At 36.1% G+C, this 18,610-nt stretch overlaps 1 protein-coding gene across 1 annotated transcript in view; it reads left to right on the top strand.

Annotated features, from left to right (window-relative positions):
* Nucleotides 1–18,610, top strand: part of LOC150108848 (heat shock 70 kDa protein 14-like) — a 111,307-nt gene that overhangs the window by 27,063 nt on the left and 65,634 nt on the right. Inside the window, exons 3-4 of the mRNA XM_090414384.1 lie at nt 8,391–8,513; nt 8,638–8,740. Of these exons, the coding sequence (XP_090270510.1) occupies nt 8,391–8,513; nt 8,638–8,740 (226 nt within the window). The remainder of the gene's footprint in view (nt 1–8,390; nt 8,514–8,637; nt 8,741–18,610) is intronic.

Below are 18,610 nucleotides of genomic sequence, written 5' to 3'. Positions count from 1 at the left end.
GGGATTGTAGCCGTTGGCTAAGAAAGTATGGCGCTGGTATTGGAGTTCAGTGGTCAGAGCTGTATCGTTAGAACAAATGGCTCTGGCTCTGTGTGTAAGTGTTTTTAAAATGCCGTACTGTTGGACTGGATGATGATGTGATTGTTTATGTAGGTATCTTCCTGTGTGTGTAGGCTTTCTGTAAATAGAAAAAGATAGGGATCCATCTGAAAGGCAGGTGACTAATGTGTCAAGAAATGGTAAACAGTTATTTGATTCTTTTTCTACTGTGAAGTGAATTTTGGGGTGTTGGCTGTTTAGGTAGGTGACAAAAGCATCCAAAGTGTCTTGTGCATGGGGCCAGATGGCAAACACATCATCTACATAGCGTAACCACACTTGTGGCTTGTATGTAGCTGTGGAAAGTACTTTGTTTTCAAAGTGTTCCATGTAAAAATTTGCTAACGGGGGAGAAAGGGTGGAACCCATAGCAGTACCATTAATCTGTTTGTAGAATTTCCCCCCCCCCTCCCCATGTAAAGTAACCTGTATTCATGGTAAATTGAAATAATTCAAAAATATCTGGGGGAAATTTAGACTTGATTAAATCAAGAGTATCTATAAGTGGTACATTGGTAAATAAGGAGGTGACATCGAAACTAACCATTATGTCTGAATCTTTTAGGATTAGATTTTTAAAAGGATTAAATTCTACAAACAGATTAATGGTACTGTTATGGGTTCCCTCCTCTTTCCCCGTTAGCAAATTTTTATATGGAATACCAGTGTTTTGAAATGGATTGAATTTTTTACAAAAGTAGAGGAGTTGCCAGTAAGGGGGGGGGGGGGAAAGCGACTTGGCTAAATGCCAGGCCAGTTTATATGTGGGACTATCTATGCTATCAACTATGGGGCATAGGGGAATATTAGTTTTGTGGATTTTTGGTAATCCATAAATACGGGGTGGTTTAACATGAATTGGTTTTATTTTCCTGATGATTTCTTTGGGCCATGATGTCACTTTTTTCATTTATTTTCGGACTTTTTTCTTTTGAGACATCGTAGGGTCTCAGTGTATAATTTGATATGTGGAACTGTCACATATGAGATCTTGCATTTTTCTGTTATACTCTTCTTTATTCATGATAACTGTTGCATTTTCTTTATTGGCTTTTGTAATAATAATATTTTTATTATTATATAACTTTTTTAGGGCAGTTATTTGCTTAGGTGGCATATTGCTTTTTGGAGGCTTAAAAAATTTAATCCATTTCAAAACACTGGTTAAAAATCTAATCTTAAAAGATTCAGACATAATGGTTAGTTTTGATGTCACCTCCTTATTTACCAATGTGCCACTTATAGACACTCTTGATTTAATCAAGTCTAAATTTCCTCCAGATATTTTTGAATTATTTCAATTTACCATGAATGTAGGTTACTTTACATGGGGGGGGGGGAAATTCTACAAACAGATTAATGGTACTGTTATGGGTTCCCCCCCTCTTTCCCCATTAGAAAATTTTTACATGGAACACTTTGAAAACAAAGTACTTTCCACAGCTACATACAAGCCACAAGTGTGGTTATTATGTAGATGATGTGTTTGCCATCTCGCCCCATGGACAAGACACTTTGGATGCTTTTATCACCTACTTAAACAGCCAACACCCCAAAATTCACTTCACATTAGAAAAAGAATCAAATAACTGTTTACCATTTCTTGACACATTAGTCACCTGCCTTTCAGATGGATCACTATCTTTTTCTATTTACAGAAAGCCTATACACACAGGAAGATACCTACATAAACAATCACATCATCATCCAGTCCAACAGTACGGCATTTTAAAAACACTTACACACAGAGCCAGAGCCATTTGTTCTAACGATACAGCTCTGACCACTGAACTCCAATACCTGCGCCATACATTCTTAGCCAATGGCTACAATCCCTACAAAATAGATAAAATACTACATAGGCCCATTACTCTGCCATCCCCTAATACACAAGAATACAACATGACCATTTCTATTCTCTATATCAGAGGTACATCGGAAAAGATAGCCAAAGTATTGTTGAAACATGGTCTTCGCACCACTTTCAAACCCTCATGTCAAGCTGGCAACTCTGATCCGCTCGCCTAAGGATAAACTTCACCCTTTAGCACACCCACTCCTGGGTGTGTGTATGAAGTTCCGTGTGACTGTGACTTGGCCTATTATGGGCAAACAGGAAGATCAGTGAACATCCGCCTGGAAGAACATGAAAGATACATTCGCTACTATTACTATGGCAAGTCGGGACTGGCAGACCACACTTTGGACACTCCTTCACACAGGATTAGATGGAGGAAAATGAATGTGCTATTTAGGAATCGTTATAGATCTGAAAGATTATTATTTTTTGAGTCAGCAATGGCTTTGAAGAATTCTCCCAACCTTAACAAATATGGCTGCATTAATTTGCCAAAAATTTGGGAGACGGTTATCCTAAGAAAAACACCTGGATAAATGCTGTTTTTTTTTTTTTTTTTTTTTTTTTTTCCCCCGTTACAGGGCTCCAAAAAATAGGACTTTAGATCTTTTGTCTTTTTCAATTATATTGTTTCACTCAGTTACTGTCACGTTTACAAGTGTGTTGTGCTCTGATGATGCTGAGTTGAAAATTAGCGAAATATAAGCGTTAATAAAACATCTTTGTTGATAAAAGTGTTTGTGGTGTTGTTAATACCGTGAAAAATAAGTCACGAATAACCATCAGCACCTAAGCTTATCTGTTAGAAAGAAAGCAAATAAAGCTTGAGCAGCTCTCAGATGAGAACTGTAGACTAAAATATACAAACATTATTCAAGAAAAAAACGAAAGAGTTTGAGAACAGGAATCAAACCTTGGAGATTCATTGGCAAGCTCTGAAGAAAACATTGATTGATTCTGCTAGAGGCATGTGGTGAAGTTGTTTGCAAGGATAGAAAAATCAAAACTCTCAGGTGGACACACAGGAAGTTAAAGAGGCAGTGATGGAAAAGAAGAAAGCATATCAAAAGTTCCTGGCAAATAAGTCAGCTTGTGCTCTTAGAGAATACAGAGACAAATGTAAGAAAGCTAAACACTGTGTTAAACTAGCTAAACAAAAGTCATGGGAAGACTTTGGTAAGAACATAGAAAATAAATATCAAGAAGGTGGCAAGATATTCTGGAGGTTGTTGAAGAAGCACAGAAATGGAGGAAAGAGTGCCATAAAAGTGCCATGATCAAGGTGACGTAAACTGGAGAAAAAGATATCCTTCAAGAATGAAGTAATTACTTTGAAAAATTGCTAAATGAAGTTAGCAGTGATGATGATGATGACAGCTCAGTGATTGAAAAAAACACTGACCAGGCATGCAATCAGGAATACATATCCATAATTGAAGTATAAAAAGCCATCTAAAGTTTGGAATGTGGAAAGGCAGCTGGAGTAGATGATATTCAACCAGAAATGCTCAAGTATGGAGGTATAAAAGTTTTAAAGTGGCTGCACTGCATAGTTCAGAGGGATGAATTCCAGATTATCGGAGTACAGCTCTCATAGTACCCATATATAACAAGGCAAATAAAACTGAATGTGAGAATTACAGAGGTATTTCTCTACTGAGTGTTCCTGGTAAGATTTATGCCAGTATATTTGAGAAATGGATGAGAAGGATTGTGGAAGAGAAGTTTGGTGAAAATTAAGCTGGATTCAAGCCAAATAGAGGCTGTCAGAATCAGATTTTCACTTTATGACAAATTGTCGAGAAGTCATGGGAATATAACAAAGATCTGTATTTAAGTTTTGTAGATCTGGAAAAAGCATGTGACAAGGTGCCAAGACAGTATATTAGGAAAGAACTTGACATTGTTATCATCCAGTAATGTGTTAGCAGAGCTAATCCTAGGTGGTATGGTCTTTTAAACAGAATGGGAGAGGAAAGATTAGCAAAAGAAGTGTTCTCTGCCAGGTTGGCAGGAAAAAGACTCAGAGGAAGACCAAGATATAGGCGGATAGATACGGTAAAAAGTAGTACTATCGTATCCTATACACCCTTTGCGGGTAAATGTCTGGAATTTGATGATGATGTATAATAATTCAGTAATGGTATGAGTTAGTGAGTAATATTGTCTACATTTCTGTGATTACAAATAACAGATTTCAAAAGCATTCGCTTTATTAATTTAAAAGACCGTGAATCCAGTGAATTTATAAAGTAAATGGTGGATGTTGCTTGAAGAGAGGTGCAAACATTTGAGTGTTCCAACCTCAGGAGTAATTTTCATTCTTTTGTATATTATTTTTTCTTTTACATGAGGTGCTTTCTTTTTCCTGTCTCGTTATTTTTTTCTTTTGCATGCAGGGAGCTTTATTTCTTTCTTAGTATTTAAGCCATCATAGCACAATTGGATAAACAGCAGAACATTTCTCCCTTCTACTGGAAAAGACCTGGGTTCGATTCTCGTCATGACGAGAGGAATCCTTTCCTCTCGTCATGATGAGAATATCCAAAAATATAATTATTTATGTTTGCATGCACTGCATGCAAAGGAAAGCTTCATTGCATTCACATAGTACAATGTGATCTCTAACATAAGACCAAGAAAGGAAATCCATTGATTATAATTGGTTCACACACTGCATAGATGATAATAAAATTACTTATTAATGCTTGGAGGTTGCACTGTACTATATTAAGAACAGTTAAGTGCTTATTTTCCATGCAGTGTAGTAGCTTTGCATTCTTGCAAATTAACTGTTATTATTATAGCAACCTCCATGGAGTTGGCACATTGTTGGTGCTCCACTCAGCCAGCCCTCAATTGTTTATTGAGGGCTGGCTGAGTGGCTGAATTCCATGCTTATGATATAACTTTGGTCATATGTGTCTGCGCCATCTCCAGTGTTTCTACATACAGTGATTATGAAACATTAAAAACTGTGACCAAATTTGATCATCACAGCAGTCCATGTGTGGTCTGACAAGGCTTTATACAGTGGCACGACCACCTCTGTAAAATTACTGTAATAACTGTGGTTGTACGTTCTTTATTCCTTTCAGCTGTGCCTTTTGTTATACTTCGTACTTCCACTACCCTGCTTTGTCTTCAATTTCTCTTTGCTTAATTTTCGTTACTGGTCAGCTGTCTTATTTCTTGACAGCTGCCATATATATTTTTGACTATATCTTATCTCCCATGCTCTATAGTCTAACAAATTTATTTGTTTAACGACTGCGTCAGTTAGACTATATATCGAGTGTGAGAATATAAGATCTTAAACCAAAGACAAAGCAGATATCGTTTGTATTTCCCTCTTAAAATTATCCTTACTATGTACTAGTCATTGGCATAAATATAAGTCATAAACTTCTCTTATGCAGGTTCGAATTTTTTAGGATAGTGCATTGACAACAATCAGTCCAATGTGTTGTTTACAAACCATTTAATTAAGTCTAAAGGAATACTTATAAAATGAAACAGTATATACACAAAATTGTTACAATTTCCTTACTATTCTAACTTTAGTGCTGAGCTAGCTTAAGATCTGAACATAACATTACTCGATTATGAGACATATGCTGGTTAAGCCTAATTTACCATTACTATACGTCTCACAAACATTTTACATATGTTCACTTTACATGCTTTCAGTAATACAACTACTTGCAAATCTCTTTTTGCAGACAGTCTTTCACAACATCCTAGTGTTCCAAGAGAATCTTCTTATTTTTCTTTTCACTTACTGTGTTGCTCCTTTTTTCACGATTCTTTCCTTGCTCAAGAAGTTGACCATCTTTCTTTATTAGATCCTTATTATAGCGGAGATATACAGCTCCTTTCCTTCCCTTGCTGACTATTTGGTATAATACTTCCCTCTTGGTGGCAGTCCAAACAGACGATGAACGAAGCTTCTCTTTCAATTTACGACAATGGCAGTGATCTCAGGTAAGAGAAAGCCTCGAGAATCCTGGAGATAAAATTCCTTTCTGACAAGCTGCCTTATATAGGTCTAGATTTCCATTTTGCAAATGCATGCGTTTCTTGAAACTGGTTACGTACTCGCCTTCGGGCATGTTGACGTCCTTCTTCACTCGTCTTTCGAATTCCTTATCCATGGCAACTGTTGATCTTTAGATACGATGACGTCATTCTTCGCAAGTCTCTGTAACTTTCTACTTATGGTAATCCTCATAACTCTTTACTAATCTTAGCGCTAGACTTGCTGACTTATTAGTTTTACAAGATGACGTCATGCACCACATTATTGTAACAAAGGCTGAATACAATAACTTACAAAAAATATTATTTCAATGAATATTTAACAAAACTTCTTAGTACATTTTCCTAAATTAAAAACCGTGTAAAACTGAACGTGATAAAACCTCCTTATTCATACTTGTCACTATACTCATAGTAGCAATGTAATGTGTCATTTTTGCAACATTTGCAGTGTACCTCTAAACTTCAGTCAACTGTTGCCATTACCCCTAGGTCTACCAGTCAGAAGTGTACATGCAATTTACCGACACAATACGCCGGCCTCACAGCCTTAGTTGCTTCAGCTGTAAATCCAAAAGAAACAAACACAAACAAAAAAAAAGTTAATTTGTCTAAGCTAAAAATCAATGCAAAATCTTCCCAAAGAGAATAAACATCAGCAAAACTCCTTATATAATGCCTATCAATCTTGCATCATCAACAAACAGCTGAAGATCCCCAGTCAGTCCATTTGAAATATCATTAAAAAATAAATTAAACAGCAAGGCCCAATAGCAGAACCTTGTGGCACACCACTGCTTACCTTCCTGTTTTGAGAAACTACCTGATCATACACAACTTGCTGGTATTATTCAGAGCCACTCTCTAATCCATCTAACAAATCTATTATCCATTCCCATCTTCTGTAGCTTGTATACCAACCTGTCATGTGGTAATCTATTAAATGCCTTTGAAAAGTCTAAAATTATTACTGTACATGAATCTCATCTCCCATGTTCAGCACATTTGTCATCTTATCATAAAATGTGAGTAGATTGCTAAAACAAGACCAAACTTTTACAGACCCATGCTGACCATTATAAAGAATCCTATGTTCCTAAACTAAGTCCACCTGTATTCTATTCCTAAACCAATACCTCGACTCCAATTGCAAATATACAGACTGGTCTATAATTGTAAACTTCTGTTCTAGAATTATTATTATTATGTAACACCTCCGGGTAGTACAAAGACTCATCAAGGAAGGGAACCCACTCTACCACTCTCCACCAACTACACCAACGGCATCTACCGCCTACAACCACTATTATTTCCACAGACAATCACAAACATCCATGCCCATGGCGTGATTTGAACCCGCAGCCTTTTGGCTGGAGAGCAGATACCCTAACAACTCGCCGGCAGAGGCTTGTGGAGTGGTACTATTTTGTCATCTTTCCACTCCTTTGGACTTTCTTCACTGCCAGATATTCATTAAATAACCTTGTCAAGGGAATAGCTAACTCTTCCACACATTTTTTATACATTATGATAAGTCATCCATTCTCACAGTATTGTTAATAACTCTCAATCCAGTCCAATCAACATTTGAGACACCTTTGAGACCCCTATTATTTGCCTTCCTTCTAGGTTTTACATAGAATCCTTTACACTAGTGTAAAGCAGTATACAGGGTAGCCCATAAGTCATGGAACTTGCCATAGAAAGGGCCTGTCTTTTGTGAAGCAGCTGCATAAGTTAATCACCAGATTTTTTTTTTTTTTTTATTAGTTATGAAAAACCACATGATGTGGTTTTTCATAACTAAAATTCCTTCGTTTTCGGCTTCACGAAGACTGGCCCTTTCCATCAAATGTGCCATGACTTATGGGCCATCCTGTATATATATATGTCACCATGCTGCTATTCCAAAACAGTATCAAAGTGTATATATATGTTCAAATTTTAACATATATATACACTGCAATACTGTTTTTGGAAATAAAGCCATAAGTTTGTCAGCTTTTAAATTTTTGCAGAGAAGCATTCTTCTCTCCAAAAGATATGGTAATTTCACTATATCCTTTGTTATAGTCACTCTGCTATCATAACTAATAACCAGTTTTCTCTTCCATAATTATTACACATAGTTTAAGAAGTCCCTTGAGTTGCCTTTGACTTGATTATCTAATCTTCTCTCAGACTGCACTTTTCTTTCTTTACTATGCTTGTCATCACCTTTCTAGCCTGAATTTTAACATTGAACGTTAAAACATTCTAATGATGGACTACGATAGTTGCTGAAACATTGCTTGTATATAGTTATTTTAAGTAGTGTAGTTAATCAGTGTTTAGATGTGCAGTTTCCTTTGAAACATTAAAGATTTTTATAACTAACATATGTATTTATATTCAGTCAGTAGGTCTAGCAGCTAAGCATGGTATGAGCAGGAATGCAGCAAATACTATTACTTGTGCCAAGCATTTAATTGGTAGCGATAGCAAAGTAGAAGAAGAAATGCAAAAAAGTCTTTGCAAGGTGTGTACTTGATAAAATATTACTTATGACATGTTATTTCAGTGTTTTCTTGCTATATGTTTTAATTATTTTAAGTTCTTTATTAATATTATCCTTACTTTTAAAAGTTTATTTTTCATTTTAGATAATTCAAGATGGTGGTCTTAGATATGAAGTTGAACAGAGTGGAAAAGTATGCTATTATTCTCCTATGGATATTCTGGTATTTATTTTTAGAACCATGAAAGGTAAGGTACTGATAAAAGCAGTATTTGGGGAGGAATTTTGAATGCAACAGATTTACATGGAATAAACTGTATAAAAATATAATTACAATTTTCAAGCTCTGGGAATTTTATAACAGCAGTTTAATTATTTATCCACCAAACAAGTTGTATTTAATGCAGACTGTCTTATTGTTTATATATATATATATATATATATTATTTATAAGTGGCCCTTCCCTTAATGCATAACATTATACATATCCGCAAGGAGATGTGTTTTGCATTATGGGAGATACTGAGATAGGAGTGTTAGTAGCTTGTTCCACCTTTGCAAGGAGTTGCCTGGTGTTGTACCACTTTACCCCAGTCCTGAAGATACTTTCAGGTGCAAACCTTGTTTGCATACACTTGGATAAAGGATTAAACTAAATTTGTTATTTCAATATATATTATTTAATTTGTTTTTTTTTCTACGTTTATTTATTTATTTATTTATTTTGTTAGAGCTTTCATGTATGCACATGGCACTTGATTTCTGTACATTACAATAGTGCTTTTTTTAAAAAATCTATTTGCATGTAACTGAAAAAAAAATGAATTCAAGAGTTGCAGTTAATTTGGAGATCACTCAAAAATAGTGTTGATTGGTTGGTTTATTGAATTGGCAAGATGAACAACCTGAATTACCGTGAGGAAATCTCTGCCACCTCCCTGTGAGACTGGCTACCTCATCTTCAGTTGAAAACCCTTTAGAAAGGTATTTTGCATCTTATTGGGGTGATCTTTTTAACCAAAAGGCATTAATGCCACTGACATAATTGCAAAAGCTCAGCAAAAATAGGTCAGGTCTAGATTCTAGATATCTAAAGTAATGATGTATATAATTTATTTTAGTGTTTATACCATGAATGGTGAAGTAGATGTGAAAGTTTTGCAGGGTGTTTGGTGTCTTATATATATTTTTGATTATATTTTTTTTTTTGTTAAATTGTAAAAATTAAAAGTTTTTATTGGAGTTAGTTTTTGAGAGAGGTATTTTTAATTCACTGATACTATGACCATTAGTTGTATATCTCATGGTTTGAATAGTTGAATACAGAATAGGACCATGCAGTGAGAAGGGAAAGTCTTGAGCACCAATACAGAGGACCTGGTTTCCTTGTCATAATATGGTCTTTACAATTCCTCCCCCAACACAGATACCACTGCTCAGACTCCCCCACCCCCTCCAGATAGTATATGTGGCAGCAGGATTATGTACCAACTGATTGAGAACCTCCCTGATGCACACCATCAGGTTCAGTCCTGTGTATTATTTGATGGCTGGCTGGCAGAACTGTTCCTGCTGTACTTTCAAATGCATCCTTAAAATGGAGGAGAATTTGAGTCTCACTATGTTTGCCATGTGCTTGAAGGGTATAATTTCTATTTCTTTCCCCTTACCCCTCTCTCTTTCTTCTCCTTGAAGGGGGCGGGGTAAGGAATAGAAATCCAAATCTATGCCGTAAAGGCCAAACATGGTAAGAGCTGGGATAAAAGTCATCTATCACCTAATAAGGCTAGTTGGTATTTTCTCAAACTAGAAAGATATCCTTTTGTAGAGGAGTACTTGCTGAATTCACTAAACAAGCCACACTATGAGATAAGGACCAGTTAATGTTAGTGGACCAATTAATGTACTGTATAGGTTAACAACCTTGTGTGTGATGCATTTTATTAAAAAAAAACATTAAGAGAGAAAGACAGATGACACCTATTTCTGAGCAAAGTTTGCCATATATAAATAAAACACCTAGTAAACTCTAGTATGGAACAATAGACAATCTAACTTGTCATTTGAGAATGTTAAAATGATAGCTAATTTGCAAATCGGGCAAAAGATATAATTTGCAAATTTTTAATCTATTCTCTGGTTCTCTTAGCTGAAATACCTTGGACATAATGGGATAGATATCTCTAGATAGTAACCCTTGCTAATGTCTTTATGCAAAAGTGGAGAATGATGATTGATGTTTATTCTTATAGATGACTGTTAGACATTGGAATAAATGTTCATGTGTTCATGAACATTTATTCATGAGGGATTAATGTTTTGGCAATACATAACTTTTGGCTAGAATAATGGTGAGACGCGATATTTCTCTTTGTATATTGTGTTTCTTTCTATAAACGGTGAACTGATGAGTTCACGTTGTCTGAATATGATGTCTAGGAAGCAAAGAGTTTTCAATTTTCTGAAGAAACTGGAGTCTATAATGGATGGGGGCTGACATTAATTAGAAATGCTTGTAGCTTTGTTTGAGAGGATATCCAAATTGTAAAAATGTTATACATATGACATACCCATAAAGAAGGATAAGAGAGTGATGAAATCAAGCCTATGCTGATGTAAGCTCTACATATGGTAGTTTGCATGCACAGAATATCCTGGCCTAGTTGGTTAAGTAGATAGCATCTCTGCTCTCTACTTGACAGGCTGTTGGTTTTAATCCCACTGTTGCATGGATAATTTTGAGTTTTTTAGGTGGTAGATGATTTTTGTTTCTCAGTGCTCTAATCACCTTGCTTATTTCAAGTAGTTTAAAAAATGTCTCTAGATCAGAGTTTTGCATATTATCTCATTGCTTATCTTTGGTTCTAAATGTATGAATAGTTTACAACCAATCTTTTGCAGTTGAGGTTTGCGTCAGGTACTCATTAACCACCATTCCATCGTCTTCGTTATGTAATGATTTGGCATTTGTAAAATAACCGACATTTGATATCAAATTCAAATAGTTTTAAAACATCTGGAAGAATTTATTTTATTTTATTTTTCAGTAATTTTAGAGTATCAGACAAAAATGTTTGTGGAGACACTCTACTTATAATTTTCATTATGGGAAAATTATGCTGACATTTCAGCAACTTAATGACAGCAAAAGGCAAACAAGAATCCAAATTATATGTTAAATATGGCAAAACCAGAAAAAAATTAAGTAAAATGACAATGTTAATTTTCATTCTTCTGTCACCTGATGCAGTCTCTGAATTTATATAAAGAGAACTGATAAAGGAGAAAATTTGTTTAAATAATTTATATTATGAGATATTTGATGGGAAAGTAAGAATGTTGTCACTTGGAAACAAGAAGAGGCATGTAGAAGAGCAGAACTGGACAAGATAGTTACTCTATGGAGTTAAGTTTAAAGAGTGTCAGAACTTTTTATAAGTTATCTTCTAAGGATAAGAAACTGTACACAAATATATGTCGAATTAAAGGCAAGTGATAAATGATAAATTAGCCCGGGGCAGAGCTGACTACTACCGGGTGCGTCCCCCAGGTGGCGGATCGGGGAACAGCCTTCAGATATGGAGGCTAGCTGCGATATAAGCAGAGCAATCTGGTGAATAAGCAGCCGTGGACCAACAGCGACTGAGCTATCAGGGCGTGGGGGGAGCAGAAGTGGCAACTCTGTTTCACTTAAAACCTCACAAAGCCCAATGACAACTCGGTGACATGGCAAGTAGTGCCGCCATTAAATAAGCACCTGCTGGGGTCACTGCCCCTGACATTGGGAAGCAGCATTGTCAGTACTGACACAAGGTTGAAGCCAAATGATGACGGAAAAGCTTGAGATCAGAGATTTGCAGATGGCAATATGATTATATTGTGTACGTCTGTAATACTGCAGAGCAGAAAGCAAACGGAGAAACTACTGCTCTACCTTATCTCCAGAACAACCACCATGGCGAGCAAACCCTTACAATTGGCCCCAAGTTCCCGGCGTCCCTTAAATGGGACAGGGGTGCAAAGAATCTCCGGGCTCAAAATGGTGTCTACTTTTAAAATTGCAACTTGGAATGTCAGAACTCTGTATGAAGCTGGCAAATTAAGAAATGCCACAAGAGAAATGAAGAGGCCGGGCATCCGGATTTTGGGAATTTGAGAGACAAGATGGCCAGGATCTGGAAAGTGTCAACAAGATAATACGACAATGTATTACTCTGGGAATGATGAGAACAAACATCGACATGGTGTAGCTGTAATAGTAGATGAAGAAATCAATAAATCAGTAATAAATTGGATTCCATTTTCTGAAAGGATAATGCTGTTACAACTTAAGGGAAACCCCATTAACATAAATATCATCCAAGCTTATGCACCCACAGCTGACAAAAGTGAAGAAGATGTTGAAGAGTTTTATGAACACCTAAAAGAGATTAAAAATCTAACAAAGAAACATGATATAAACATAGTGATGGGTGACTTCAATGCAAAAGTGGGAAGAGGGGGGTGATGGAGAAATTGTTGGTGAACATGGCTTAGGCACCAGAAACGACAGAGGAGACCATCTAGTCCAGTTCTGTCAGGAAGAAGATCTAACAATAGCAAATACCTGGTTTAAACTTCCACCCAGAAGACTGTACACTTGGAAATCGCCTCAAGATAACCAACATAACATTGTCAGAAATCATATTGATTATATACTGATAAATAAAAGATTCCACAGTAGTATAAAGAGTGCAAAGACTTATCCTGGAGCAGATATCTCATCAGACCACAATCCCATAGTTGCAGAAGTACGTCTTAGATTAAAATCAGCTAAAAAAATCACAAAAGAAGAAAAAGAAAATTGATGTAGAAAAACTGAAAGACCCGAACATAAATAAAAGTGCCAAGACACAGCTTAACCTGCGATTACAACAGATTAACATAGAAGAAAATAAAAGTGTGGAATCTCTTTGGAATAGCTTAAAGATTGCCATCGTAACAACAAGTATTGAAGAAGTAGGTTATGTGAATAATATAAAACAACAGGAATGGATGACAGATGAGATTCTTTCTCTTATTGATACAAGAAGAATGTACAAAAACAAAGACCTTGCCAGGTATACAGAAACACATAACATCATCAAGAAAAAAATAAAAGAAGCCAAGTAAAATTGGATGAAAAATTTATGTACTGAAATTGAACTGCTTCAGAAGAAACATGATCATTTCAATCTGTATAAGAAAATCAACGAAATTTCTGGAAAACTGAGGAAAAAGCAAATAGTGTCTCTAAGAGACGAAAATGGAAAAATAGTTCTAGAAGAAGAGAATAAAGCACAGATTTGGGTAAAATATGTAACAGAACTTTTCAATGATACTAGACCAGAAGCCTATAAATATAAAAGATAACATTCAAGGACCAGCAATCATGAAAAGCGAAATAGAGAATGCTATACGAACAAGTAAAACAGGAAAAGCCAGTGGACCAGATGGTGTGCAAACAGAATTTTTAAAATTAATAGAACCAGATAACATCAAACTTCTTGAAAAACTATTTAATAAAATATATGAAAGTGATGAATTTCCATCAGATTGGCTCAAATCTACATTTATCACTGTCTCAAAGAAACCCAAAGCGAATTCCTGTGTGACTTCTGACTTATTAGTCTAATGAGCCAAACATTAAAAATATTTTTGAAAGTAATTCAGAATCGTATTTATAGAAAAAGTGAAGAAACTCTAAGTGAAACACAATTCGGCTTTCGGAATGGTTTTGGTACTAGAGAGGCCCTTTTCTGTACCCAAATATTGATACAAAAATGCATAGAAAAACAGAAATCTGTCTTTATGTGTTTCATAGATTTTGAAAAAGCATTCGACAAAGTCAGACACACTAACTTAATAGAAGTCCTTCAACAAATAAGGCTAGACGAACAAGACATAAGACTAATAACAAATCTGTATTGGAATCAGTCAGCTACCGTTCAATTAGACAACATTACCACCAGTGATATTAACATCAAAAGAGGAGTGAGACAAGGATGTGTGCTCTCACCACTCCTGTTCAATATATATGCAGAGGTAATCTTTAAAAAAGCATTGGAAGAATGTTCAGAGGGAATCACAATAAATAGAAAGATTGTTAACAACCTTCGATATACAGATGACACCGTGCTAATTGCAGATAATATTATGGATCTCCAAAAACTCATTGACAGAGTATACATAGAAAGCCAAAGAATGGGAATAAATATAAACATCAACAAGACAAAATACATGATCATCAGCAAACATCCAGCCTCATCAATGAAACTGACACTCAATGGGAAAAATATTGATCAAGTGTCAAGATATAAATATCTTGGTTGCTGGCTTAATGAACGGTGGGATCCAGAAATAGATATAAAGACAAGGATTGAAGTTGCACGGCAGTCCTTCATGAAAATGAGAACACTATTCTGCAATAAAGACCTAAACATGGAAGTCAGATGCCGAATGCTGAAATGCTACGTGTGGTCTATTCTGCTCTATGGAGTTGAAACATGGACATTGAAGGCAACAACCATCAAGAAAATCGAAGCCTTTGAGATGTGGCTATACAGAAGAATGCTAAAGATATTATGGACAGAAAAAATTACCAGTGAAGATGTCTTAAAATCCATTGGCAAAGCTAAACATCTTGTACAAATAATCAAGAAACGAAAAACATCATATCTTGGCCACATCATGAGAAACAGCAAATACCAACTTCTACAAACTATTTTGATAGGAAGAATTGGTGGCAAAGGAACTAGAGGAAGAAAAAGAATATCATGATTTGACAACATCAAGACGTGGACAGGAAAGAGCAGTGCACAACTGCTCAGATTAGCACAAGAGCGCAGTTTGTTCGCCAAGATGGTCGCTGACTTTCGATAGAAGATAGCACAATAAGAAGAAGATCAAAAGTATCCAGACACCCTCTCTGTATTTCATTAACTGACATCTAGATGTCACTATGACCTCACTTACCAGTATAAAAGGAGGCACGGAGCTGTGTGTTGTTTAGTGATAAGAAGTATGAGCAGAATGGGTAGGTCAAGGGAGCTCAGTGACTTCGAACGTGGACTAGTTATTGGTTGCCACATCAGTAAGAAATTTGTCAGAGAAATTTCAACCCTCCTCAAGTTGCCCAAGCCAACAGTTGGTGATGTAATTGTGAAGTGGAAACATGAAGGCACAACCACAACAAAACCACGGTTGGGTAGGCGGCGTTTAATGACAGACAGGGACTGTCAAGCGTTGAAGAAGGTGGTTCGTGGAAATTGCCAGATATCAAGTGAAATAGTCATCTGGGAGTTCCACAGTGCTACTAACTGTCCAGCCACCACCATGACTGTGTGTCAAGAGTTAAGTGGAATGGAGTTCCATGGTCAAACAGCTATCCATAAACCAGACATTTCTGCTGTGAATGTTAAGTGCCACCTGCAGTGGTGTAAAGAGCGTGCCACTGGACAGTGGACAACTGGAAACGTGTGATTTGGAGTGATGAATCACGCTTTACCATGTGGCAGTCCGATGGGAGGGTCTGGGTGTGGTGAATGCCTGGAGCACGATTCCTGCAAGCATATGTAGTGCCAATGGTGAAATTTGGAGGAAGTAGTGTTAGCGTGTGGGGGTGTTTTCATTGGAATAGACTTGGCCCTCTTGTAACACTACATGGAAATCTAAATGCGAAAGGGTGTAAGGACATTTTGACCCGTTGTGTACTGTCTACGGTAGAAGATCAATTCGGTGATGACTATTGTCTGTATCAGCATGACAATGCTGCCTGCCATAAAGCAAGGTCTGTGAGGGAATGGTTTGTGGACAATAACGTTCCAGAAATGGACTGGCCAGTCCAGAGCCCTGACCTGAATCCCATAGAACACCTTTGGGATGAATTAGAACGCCAACTTCGCTCCAGACCCCAATGGTCCATATCATGAACTGTTCTGGCTACAGTTCTTCAGGAAGAATGGGTTGCCATTCCTCCAGAGACGTTCCAACACCTGGTAGAAAGTCTCCCTGGCAGAGTTAGATCTGTCATAGAAGCAAAGGGTGGACCCATCCCGTATTAATGTCCACTACTGGAAAGTGTGTCACAAGGAAATTCTGATTAGTTTCGAGTAGGTGTCTGGAATACTTTTGATCAAATGTACAAACGCTCATGTTTATATATGGATTGATGTAGTAGTTTGGTGTGTTGGCATTTTCAATTCCATGTTGTGCGAGACTAAATTTATGAGGTTTTATAAGATGGATGTGGTCTTGATGTTCAGAGATTCATTTATTTATTTTAGTAAGACAAGTTACAAGAACCTGGCACTTATATGCCAGGTAGCATCAGTGGTGAGAGTTTGTCTTTTGGAGAAGGCAACAAATAAAAAATAAATAATAAAAAAAATACGGCATCATAAAATCTTTGATATCCAGAGCACACAAATTTTGTTCCGCTGAAGAATCTTTAAAACAAAAATTGGAAATTACAGCCTTTCTAATTGTTATTGGATTAAATGGATTTAACCCAATAACAACTCAAAAATTTATTAGCCACCCTCCAAAATATCAGCCTAGACAAGAAGAAGCCCTCAGGACTCCTATACCATATATCAAAGGCATCTCTGAATGTTGATCAAAAATTTTGAAGAAACACAAACTTGCTGCTACCTATAAATCAAATTCACAATTTGCTTCCTTCAAGCAGAAAGTTGTGTTTTTCTTTTAAACGATGTTCTTCATGATAGTGTGTGTATTATGGAATATCGAAAGCAACAAGGGAACTCTATTATTCATACAAAGAAAGGAACTGAATTCACAATGAAAAATTGTTTAGAGAAACAGTAAAGCCAACAATTTACTCATGTTTTCTCATGGTTAACCTGCTTATGAAGGATAATTTTTCTGAAAATTATTTACAATGAAGTCCACTGAAGTACGACAAGATTATTTATTTGCAGAGCGTGTTAACTTTGAATCAGAGTGAGATGATTCTTAATTTATAACCGATTTTCACTGAGCTATAGTTGTTTATCTTAGAAAGGAATGGTAAAAGAATTTGTTTCCTTTGTTCATTGTTTTATTGCTGAATATAAATTGGTATAAGTGTAAGTGAGAAAGTGTATCTCTTATGATTTTAATTATTTTTTTTATCATCAAATTCCTGACATTTATCCTCAAGGGGTGTACAGGATATGATAGTACTACATGAAAAATTTACATAATTACTAACTTCCTACCTACAATTTTCTGCCAAATCAATCTGTTACCTGTCAAAGCTACAACATTGTCATATCTTATATTTATATATCTATCTTCTAAAGCACTTTTTACCCTATCAATCCACCTATATCTTGGTCTTCCTCTGGGACTTTTTCCTGCCAACCTGGCAGAGAACACTTGTTTTGCTAATCCTTCCTCTCCCATTCTGCTTAAGTGATCATACCACCTGAGATTACCTCTGCTAATGAATTCCTGGTTGCTGACAATATCAAGTTCTTTCCTAATATCCTTGTTTTTCATATGATATTGCCATTGATGCCATCTGTTCATGCCCCCTAATCTTTCTTAGGACTCTCATATCTGCAGTCTCTAGTCTCTGGTCAAGTGTTTTACTTCTGACCCAGCTCTCAGATCCATAAGTTAAAATTGGTTTAAACACTGTCTTGTATACAGCTAATTTAGTCTTTTGACTAATTTCTCTGTTATTTCATATAAATGTATTCAGTTGACTTCCTACCATACCAGCTTTGTTGATTCTGTTGTCTATTTCCATAATTAATTTACCATCTTCACTAAAAATCGTGCCTACGTAGCTGAAATGTTTTACTTGTTCTATAGGTTCTCCATTCACAATGCAGCTGATATTTTTAATGCTTCTGCCTATTTTCATTATCTTTGTCTTGTTATTGCTGACCCTCACACCATATCTATCACAACAGTTATTGAATTTAGTCAGGGAATCTTACAGACTTGTAGCGGATTTATTTAGAAGTATAACATCATCCGCATAAAGCAAGGAGCTGACATTAACATCTCCAATTTTGATATCAGGTTTCATACCACTTACCTTCATAATGTAATCTATATAGATAATGAATAACAGGGGTGATAATGTA

The sequence above is a fragment of the Typopeltis vanoorti genome, chromosome 2 (assembly GCF_054136105.1).
Source record: "Typopeltis vanoorti isolate ZY-2024b chromosome 2, IOZ_Tvanoo_1.0, whole genome shotgun sequence".
In the NCBI taxonomy this organism is placed as follows: domain Eukaryota; kingdom Metazoa; phylum Arthropoda; class Arachnida; order Uropygi; family Thelyphonidae; genus Typopeltis; species Typopeltis vanoorti.
Note: the sequence above shows the minus strand (reverse complement) of the source record. Positions and strands in the feature narration are given on the sequence as shown.